At 50.6% G+C, this 9,713-nt stretch overlaps 1 protein-coding gene across 2 annotated transcripts; it reads right to left on the bottom strand.

Annotated features, from left to right (window-relative positions):
- Nucleotides 1–507: 507 nt before the first annotated feature.
- Nucleotides 508–8,457, bottom strand: Nrsn2 (neurensin 2). Of its 2 annotated transcripts, none has more exons than XM_048445604.3 (3): nt 8,193–8,457; nt 4,771–4,944; nt 508–1,657 (listed from the first exon to the last, which is right to left on the bottom strand). In XM_048445604.3, the coding sequence occupies exons 2-3, from the start codon at nt 4,936–4,938 to the stop codon at nt 1,235–1,237; spliced, it is 591 nt and encodes a 196-aa protein (XP_048301561.1). In that variant the 5' UTR covers nt 4,939–4,944; nt 8,193–8,457; the 3' UTR covers nt 508–1,234. The 2 variants fall into 2 exon arrangements, with proteins under 2 accessions (XP_048301561.1, XP_048301560.1); XM_048445603.3 differs by lacking the exon at nt 8,193–8,457 and adding an exon at nt 7,204–7,322.
- Between the last annotated feature and the right edge of the window lie 1,256 nt (nt 8,458–9,713).

Raw genomic sequence — 9,713 nt, 5'->3', positions numbered from 1 at the left:
AAAAGAGCCCCTTTTGGCTTCTGCCCCCTCCTCCCCACATTCTCTCAGGGATGAGCCATTGATATCCTTCCCACCCCAAGGACAGAAAGGAGAGCCAACTGGAGCAATGAACCAGTAAAGCTAGCGCAAACACTGGGATGGTCTTAGACTCCTGACTTCCCATCTCTGACCATTAGTTATTTACCCATGGACACAATAATCTTTTTTTTTCCTTTTTCTTCTCTCTCTTTCTAATGGACAGAGTCTCTCTACATAGCTCTCACTGTTCTGAAACTCTCTGTGTGACCAGGCTGACCTCAAACTCAGAGCTGGACCTGCCTCTGTCTCCTGAGTGCTGGGATTAAAGACTTCAGTCACCACGGTTTAATAATTTTTTTTCTTAAAGGGTTGTCCTGGGGAGCAAATGGGAATCAAGAACTTAAGCATACAGTAATCTTGGCTAGGAACCAGTTCTCTCTCTCATTCCCCGTATTCCAGTGATGTAGGAGAAAAGAGGCAAAGACAGTGTTCATCTGAACTGTTTATTGAAAGGCGAGGCAAGATGGGGGAGGTGAGAAACAGGGAGAGTACATCATGCAGGGCTCAAATGTGGTAGGGATTTGTCTGAACCCTTTTCCTGTCCCGAGAAAGCCCTAAAGGCCAGCTGGTCTGCCACAAGATCCTCTGCTGTCCTGGAGCGCCCTCTACTGTCATACAAAAGGAAATCTTTCTGCCCGGACAGTCCATAGGAAGAAGGGGATGGGGCTTCCAGGATGGCACACTTATTAGTAGGATCAGAATCAGGCCCAGTGGGCATTGCTGTTTAGGGGCTGGACTTTGAGGGGCAAAGATGTCCCACTTTTCCTAATCCCTGAACCTTATATTTTTCATTACCTTTCTTTGTGTGTGATGTGTGGTGTGTGTGTGTGTGTGTGTGTGTGTGTGTGTGTGTGTGTGTGTCAAAGGACAATTGGAGGGAGCCAGGCCTCTTCCACCTTGTAAGTCCCAGATATGGAACTCAGGTTGTCAGTCTTGCCAGGAAGGCCCTTCACTCACTGGACCATTTCACCAGCCTGCAAGGGCGTTCTTAGTTGAGTTTACCCCTGTCTTGAGCAGAAGTGAGATTGGAGCATGAGACTTACTGGGGAGTGGGAGGGGGCCATGAGGGTTCTGGAGAGACTGGCACTACGGTGCAGAAGAAGGGTAATGGGCAAGGAGTACCCGGGGAAGTGTCTGATTTCTCTAGCCTGCAGACTTAGGAGTCCCTTTGGGGCTGGCTGGTCTGCACAGAACATTGCCCCAAAGGACTGGTGGGAGCCAAGAACCAAGACTGATTGCTGACATCATGGAAGCCTGGGGACAGCTGCTCGGGCTCATCTCTGAAGACCTCCACAGGGCTGTCAGCTTCGGTGACCAAGGGCTCTGCCTTGATGTCCTGGTTCAGCCAACTGGAGGTGGCCAAGAAGAGGCAGACAGCCAGCAGGATCCCCGCTGTCCCGCACAGCGTCGCGCCTGCCACGCGGCAGGTGATCAGCGCTTGGTTATAGTCGGCTATTGGATCATCCAAAGATGAGAACCTACTGACATTGACCAGCTCTAGTTTGGGGGGTACTGCATAGCCAGTGGTCAGGGCTGCCACACCGAGCAGGAGCAGCAGGGACGCCACGGACACGGTCACCTGAGGAGAGCAGACAGAACGGCAAGCATCCATGCTCAGCTGGGGTCCAGTCTCATAGGAGCGTGAAATGGGCCTCACAGAACATCCCCGTAGGACCTAACTGACAGTGCTGGGGGCAGAGACCAGGACTTTGAACATGTTAGGGGCAAACACTCTGCCACTGAGCTACAGCTTCAACCCCTTTTGAATTTCATTTTGAGACTAGGTCATGACCGGAATAGCCGAGAATTGTCTATATAGCCCAAGATGGCCTGGAGTCGGTCTTCTAAGTCCTGGAATTGCAGGTGTGTATCACCATATCCACTCTGGTAAAGTTTTCCCTCAATGACAAAGCCAACCTTGAGTTCTGTCCATCATTATCTGGGCCCCACTTATTATTATTCGAGTGTATATGTGCATGTGTATACGTGTGTATGTGTGTGTGTGTGTGTGTGTGTGTGTGTTGTATAGAGGGGTTGCAATGTCACATGTAACCCCTCTGGTATTGTATCTTAGGAGCTGTTTAGGTTTTGAAATAAGATCTCTCACCAGGAAATGGAACTGGTTAATTAGGCTAAGCTCATTGGCCAGCAAGTCCCAGAGATCCTCTTGTCTGTCTCTCCAGCAATAGGATTAGAATAATTTTTTAAAATATTTATTTATTTTGAGACATGATCTCTCTAGGTAGCTTTGACTGTTCTGGAACTCGCTATATAGCCAAGGTTGACCTTGAACTCGTGAAGTTCCACCTGCCTCTTAAGTGCTGGGATTAAAGGCAAGCACTGCCATACCCAACTCTACTCTGTTATTGCACCATGTCCTCATGTTTGCAGGGTAAGCACTTTACTCCCTGAGCTATATCCCAGCTCTATTTGGTACCCCTCTTTGGGTGCCGTCTCACCCCATGATCCTTTCCACCCTCCGTCTCTTTGCTAGGCTGATGCTCAGATATCCTCAAGTCTTATTTCAAGCCATCCCTCCTCTGAGATGTGTCCAGGACACTTCCAGTTTGGGCAGGTGTCTTTCTCTTTACACAGCCCAGGGCCAATTAGTCCTTCAGTGGAGCCACCTCTGAACACATTTGGACATGGACTTTGGTTCTTAAGTGAGTGACGTCTGCCTGTTTTACTGAACTGTGCCATCTGAGAGCAAAGTTTGGGCACGTCTCCCAGCTATCAGGAGACTGAAGTAGGAGATGGTGATTGTGAGGCCAGCCTGAGCTACAGACTGAGTTCAAGGCTAGCCTAGGGAACCCTGCCTGAAAATAAAAAATAAAATGAGGACTTGTGGTGTAGCTCAGAGGTAGAATGTTTAAGTGTAGTCCCTCATCACACACACGCACACACACATGCACACACACGCATGCACACGCACACTCCCACACCTTCACACACACACACACACACACACACCCTCACATACACACACGCACTCACACCCTCATCACACACACGCACACACCCTCAACACCCTCACACACACACATGTACACACTCACACCCTCACACACACGCACGCACCCACGTGCACACCTTCACACACACATGCACACACCCTCACACGCACGTGCACTCACACCCTCACACACGGACACACTCACACACATGCACGCACACACACTCACACCCTCACACACATGCTCTCCTGCCTCTGCCTACTAAGTCCTGCCTGAAACACTTTGTTCAGGAAGTCTTCTCTGGTCATCCCAGGTTCCGAGGCCGTTACCTGTCCTGGCATCTCTACACACCTGATCTGAGGCTGAGGGCTGGTCTCTCTCCACAGGTTAGCACCTCTAATGGTAGAGGAAGCCCTTGGGAGCAGAATGAGGAACCCTCTGCTTCAGTTTTCTCTACAGTATCTAATGATGAGCTGGGCCCATTGCAGGCACCTCGCATCTCTTCACAGCCTGTCAGTGGTACCCCACAGTGGGGAACCGCGGTGAGATGTAGGTGAGATGATGTCAGTGGTACCCCACAGTGGGGAACCGCAGTGAGACGCAGGTGAGATGAACCCCACTTGCTGCCACTGGGTTTCCTCTCCAAAGCGATGGTAATCAGCACAGAGCTGGCAAGCGGCCCAAACAGTCAGACTTCTAGGAACAAAATGCTTTCGTTCCTTCTTCATTTCAAATCATTGGTTTATTCATTATTAATTAATCTATGTATTTCCAGTCAGGTCTCACTTGGTTGCCTAGGCTGGCGTATAACACACTATTTCTATCTCAGGCTGGCCTTGAACTTAGGAGCCTTCTCCCTCAGCTTCCCAAGGTATGGGACACAGTTTTATTATGCATCCCAGGGAGGCCTTCAGTGAGTTTCTGGCTATTTTAGCTTGATCTTTCTTTCTAGACAGATGTAGTTCAGGCTGCCTCAAATTTGTTATATAGTCAAGTGTGACCTTGACACTCTAGTCCCCCCTGCTCCTACCTTCCTAGGTCTAGGATCGAAGTTTGGCACCAGTACACCCAGTTCATGCAGTGCTGGGGATCAAACCTAGGGCTTCACTGATGACCCGAATCATCGAGGCCTGGAACCTACAAGAAAGGCTGTGAAGTTGCCTTCTTGTCTCCACATGCACACCTGCATTTGCACACAAAGGACTATACATACGCACACGTTCTGTCAAAGTGTTTAGATGTATTCAGTCTGCGTGTATGAGTGTGTGCTTGACTATGTCTGTGCACCACACACGTGCCTGGTGCCTGTGGAGATCAAAGAGGGCACTGAATTCCCTGCAGCTGGAGGTACCATGTGGGGCCTCTGTAAGAACAGTCAGTGCTCTAACTGCTGGGCCATCTCTCCAGCCCCTGATAACCAAATGGTCCAAGAGTCAGCACCGTAGCCAGCATGTGAGGAGCACCACAAAAGAGCGTGAGGCTGGTGGGCTGTGTGGGCTGCTAACACGGGGAACTGGAGGACTAAGAAAAAGCTGGCAGACTCCTCGGTCCTTTGCTGTCCAACCTCTGCTCCCGTCCAGAAAATGAGCTTTGTTATTGAAACCTATCTGCACTGTATTTTCTGTCGCTTGAGCGTAACACTCCCGACCACCCCATCGTCTCTCTTCTACCCACACTCTGGGCCTCATCCAGTCCCCCCTCCTCCCCAAAGCCACAAGAGTCATTCCTTCGGCCTTACCTTCCAACACAATGAGGGCCAAGGGCTGTAGTTATACTGAACGAGGGGTCCTTCTGGGTTATCGCTCTCCCTGTAGAAGATACTGGGGTAGGCTTCAATCCCATACCACGTACTTTCCTCCACACTGGTGCCATGGCTACAGACACACGAGCGACTGCAGCTCATCATGGGTCCCTGTGGGCACAAGTACAGTGACAGGGGTGGAGGGTGGGGGGGAGATCAGCAGGAGTTGCCATGGCAACCCTCTCACCAGGAGAGGCCCATTCACCACTCCTCACCATCACTGGACACCTCCCCTGACAGTGCACCTAGCCGGTCAGCTTTCCCTGTCTTCCCCTAAGTCCTTCATGCACCAGCCAGTGGCTTTTAGCCTTATGCCTGGTAGCCGTCTGTCCATCTGTCTGTTTTCTCTGCAGACCATCCAGCAGCTGGAATGTGGCCCTGGAACTGGAGAGTTGGGCTGAGACCCAGACCTACGCTTCCTTGATATGACTTTAGCCATATGTACTGACCTCTCTGACCTTCTTTGTTTGCAAAATAGGGTTAATAATGACAACTGTTTCATCCAAGGGACTGATGTGATTATTTTGGTGTTTTCTTCTTGAAATTTATTTATTAGTACATAAAATAAATTTATTTATTCAGATCTGTGTGATGTACATGTGCGTGCATGTGAGCATGTGTGGAGGTCAGAGGAAGACTTGCAGGAGTCGGTTCCCCTTTTACCATGTAAGCCCTGGGACTTGAACTCTGGCCGTTAGCTTGGCAGCAGCATGTATCTTACCCCCGAGCCATATGGACAGCCCCATTACTGTGTTTCTGTTATTATTTCCTTCCTCCCATGCTTTTGAGCGAGAGGTCTTCATGTGCCCTCTCTTTCAGGACTCCTTCCGGGGTAATTTTCATGGATGATACTTGTCCAGTGGGTGGGAGACCTCAAGCTGCATCGGCCTGAAAGCCTAGGGCCGACTACTATAGCATACAAGTCCCAAGGAATTTTGAGTCTACAGAAAGTGAGACTCGTTATGGCCTCCCAGTCTTTTTGACTATCAGATTTCCAGGAAAGACCATTTAGGAACACACAAAAGGAAACTCAGATCCAGGGGATAGAAGGGGCCTGTGTTCATCAAGGTGCTGGGAAGGCCCAGACTTTCTGCTTCTTCTTTCCCACCTCCCTCGGTTCCCTGTGCAGCTTCAAACAAAATCAGTGCACTTGTTCTGAACAGTAAGAGGGATCTAAGACCCTTTTCAACTTCAATCAGCGTGACCCTAGGATCCCTTCATAGATACACACACACACACACACACACACACACACACACACCGTGCTTTTGGAGACCCCAACGAGGCACACATGTGCATAAGGGTGCTGACTGGATTGTGGCTCTCCACTCTCCCCACAATTCAAGGGAAGGAAGAAAATAAAGGAAGGACTAAAAAGCAAAACCCAGAGAATGATAAGTGGTAGACGCCAAGGTGTAGCAGTGACCTATAAAGCGAGGGCTACACAACCAGACTGCGGGGATACTGAGGAGAAGGCAAGGGGCGGAGGCCTGACCAGAGCAGAGAACACCGGGTGCGAGGCTGGAGACGCTGGTGAGGAAAATGAATGGGGCTGGAGGACAGTAGGAGACTCAACCCAAGCGGAAAGTCGAGGCCCGGAAGGGGCGGGGAGGGACACAGGACAAGGGGCCAGAGTCAGACCCTCCCTTGTATTTCACACAGGCACGGCCTCCAAATGCAAAGGATCGGTTCTTCCTGCTGATAGTGAAGAAGGAAGGTGACCTTGAGTGAGCCTCCCCCTCCTCCCGTCATAGAGTGGGGTGGGGGTGTGTGGGGAAAGGACAGAGCGACAGGATGCTGAAGAGCCCGAGGGTTGCCATGGAAACATCCAGGAGCCTAACCTGCAAAGGGAGAGACTTGATGAGAAGCTAGTGGGAAGAGGAAGAGGCTGCGTGGGTCGGGGCAAGGAGTTCTGTAGCGGCGGGGACGGGTCACGAAGAAGACCTGTGGGCTGGAGGACGCCCTGAATATCTCCTTAGGCACGCCCACCCCAGCGCGGCTGGAAAACCCTTCTTAGGAGGAGGCTACGGGGGAAATCAGGAACACCAGCTCTGCTCCCTGATCTGATCACCCTTTGGGGCGAAAAAAACTGCGTACTTTCCCAGGGGGGAAACTGAGGCACGACAGAATGGGAATAGGTTGTTGGAGGGGGCGGGGGAACTCATCCTTTGAAGCCTTTGCCTAGTCTATGAAACCTGGGGTGTCGAGCCCACAGTGCCAAGGGGCTCTCTATCACCTCCACTTCCCCAAGCTAGACACAATTGTGGCCGGACACAATCATGAAGGGGAGTGGGGGTGGGGTAGCGCTCCTAGGAGCAGGGGAGCCAGCCGGGTAGGGGTCGAGCTACGTGGAGCAGGGACTGAGCTCACCTCTGGGTCTGTATCTCCGGAGCCAGCAGAAGCTGTCGGAGCTGGAGCAGAGCAAAGCGAGTTTGCTGCGCGCAGGCGCCGCAATCCAGGGCGGGGGTGGAGTGGGATGGGAGGAGGTGATACTGGGAAAAGGGGAGTTGGGAGGGGGTCCGACCCCCAGAGGTCAGCTCTGCAGACTGTAGTTCTAGGCAGATCCCCAAACCTTGTCCTTTCCCGCGTTCCCTTCCCTCTCTTCCGAGAGGCTCTATGTGTGCATCTCCTTGGGCATCTTCGGGGAGTCCAGACTCCTTAGCCACACTCCCATCATTCCTCAGGCCAGACTCCTCTCACGGAAGACCGGTTTTCCCATGAGCCTCTGTCTTCTCACCGTATCTTCAGACCCTCCTCGGAGTCTCTAGTCCTCCAGGTGCCCCTAACCCATACAGAACACCAACATCCAGGCCCAAGAATGTAGCTTTCAGTGGGTCGAGTGCTTCCACGAAACATACACAAACCATGGGTTCTACCCCAGTAATTTATAAAACCAGCAAGGTAGCACATGCCTGCGGTCCCAGCACTTCAGGGGTGGAGGCAGGAGGATCAAAAGTTCAGGGGCATCCTTAGTTATATACCTAGTTATAGGCCAGCCTGGGCTACATGAGACTATCTTAAAAACCAGCAACAAACACTACCTGTTAAGCCAGCCTGGAGGTGCATATCAACAGTGAAGGCAGAGGGAGGAGACTCTCCAGTCTGACTTATACAGCAAGACCCTGTCTCAAAACAAGAAAACCTACGGCTCTTGAGATTCTCTCAGGGCCTCCTTGGTCTCAGCAGCTGCCAACATTGAGCCCCGTTTCTCGCTGACATTTTCTGGGAACTCCTTGTTACCGCAGTGAGACTCTCCTAGTCTCATTCCCTGATCCTCTCAGAGCCCATCATCCTCCCGCTTTCTCCATGTCCTTTCTTATTTGAGTCTCCACCCCAGACTAAGGATTGGTTGCTCTTACCTTGAGATGAGAATCGGGATGGAAAGGAGGAGGAAGGAGTCCATGGCGCAGCCTCTCTTATGCTCCATCCCTGTGTAGCTCCTGCGGCCCGCAGCGTTTGTCAGCGGCATCCCCTTAGGGAGTCGTCTTCTGACCGGCTTCGTGGCTTGTCACGTGCTTGCCCATTCGCTGTGTGGTCCTGAGAGAATCATCTCTTGGAGCCTCATCAGAGACTCTTGCACAAGGATGCCTTCGTATCTTGAGCGTCTGTGGTGGCTGAATAAGAATGGCCCCTATAGGCTCATATAGGCTTAGCCATTAGGGAGTGGCTCTATCTGAAAAGGATTAGGAGGTGTGGCCTTTCTAGACCCAATCTCTCTGCCTACCTGCCTGCCTGCCTGCCTACCTGGGGATCAGTATATAAAGTTCTCAGCTCCTGCTCCAGCACCATGTGTTCTGCAAAGCTCTGCATCATGATGATAATGAACTAACTTCTGAAACTGTAGGCAAGCCTCCAATTAAATGCATTCTTTTTACGAGCTGCCATAGTCGTGAGCTCTCTTCACAACAATATAATAGTGACTAGGACAACATCTATACTGTCAGTCCCTGTGCTGGAGGCTAGGGACATAGAGCTAAGTGTGCTACACGTGATTGTACTGTGTGTTTCTTTTTCTGTATCATATCCCCGAGCTCCCCCTAAGTGCTTTGCTATGTCAGGATTTACTGAGCACAGACTAATAATAGCCACAAACAAATGATGCTCATTATGTGTGAAGAGCTTTGTATGCACTACAGTACTTATTGTGTGTGCACATGTGTGTGCTTGCACATGCGTGTGCACACGTGTTGGGGAGTACCCTCACTGGAAATATGAGGGAGGGAATTTGAGGATGACTGATGTTATCATAGTGAAATAAATGAATTTCTGGAGGTCATGGCAAGATAGGGTAACAAATGCCCTGGGAAGTGGGGCCAACCTTGAGCCTGGATATGCATGGTGATTTATACTAAACGTCAACTTGACAAGATCTTGTATCACCTTAGTATCTAGACAAATCTCATGTCTGTGAGGGATTGTCTAGATTAGGTTATTTGAGATGGAATACTCACTTTAAGTGGGGGCAGCACTATTCCATGGCCTGGGGTCCTGAACCATAAAAAGGAGAAAGCTAGCTCAATGCCAACATTCATTGCTCTCTGCTTCCCGGTGTTGTGTGACTTTATCACTCTTTTGACTTTTTTGGGGTCCACCACCCACTTCCCAGATAAATCACACATGGAAGCTTATTCTTAGTTATGAATGCCCAGCCTTAACTTACTTGTTTCTTGCCAGCTTTTCTTAAATTATCTCAAATACCTTTTGCCTCTGGGCGTTTACCTTTCTCTATTTTTGTATACCTTTCTTAACTTCTTTCCCCGTGGCTTGCTGCATAGCTGGGTGGCTGGCCCCTGATGTCCTCCCCTCCTGTTCTCTTGCTGTTCTTTCTTTCTATTTATTCTCTCTGCCCGCCCTGCCTATCCTTGCTCCTGCCTCACTAT

Source organism: Myodes glareolus, chromosome 10 (genome assembly GCF_982192425.1).
Source record: "Myodes glareolus chromosome 10, mMyoGla1.1, whole genome shotgun sequence".
NCBI lineage: Eukaryota > Metazoa > Chordata > Mammalia > Rodentia > Cricetidae > Myodes > Myodes glareolus.
Note: the sequence above shows the minus strand (reverse complement) of the source record. Positions and strands in the feature narration are given on the sequence as shown.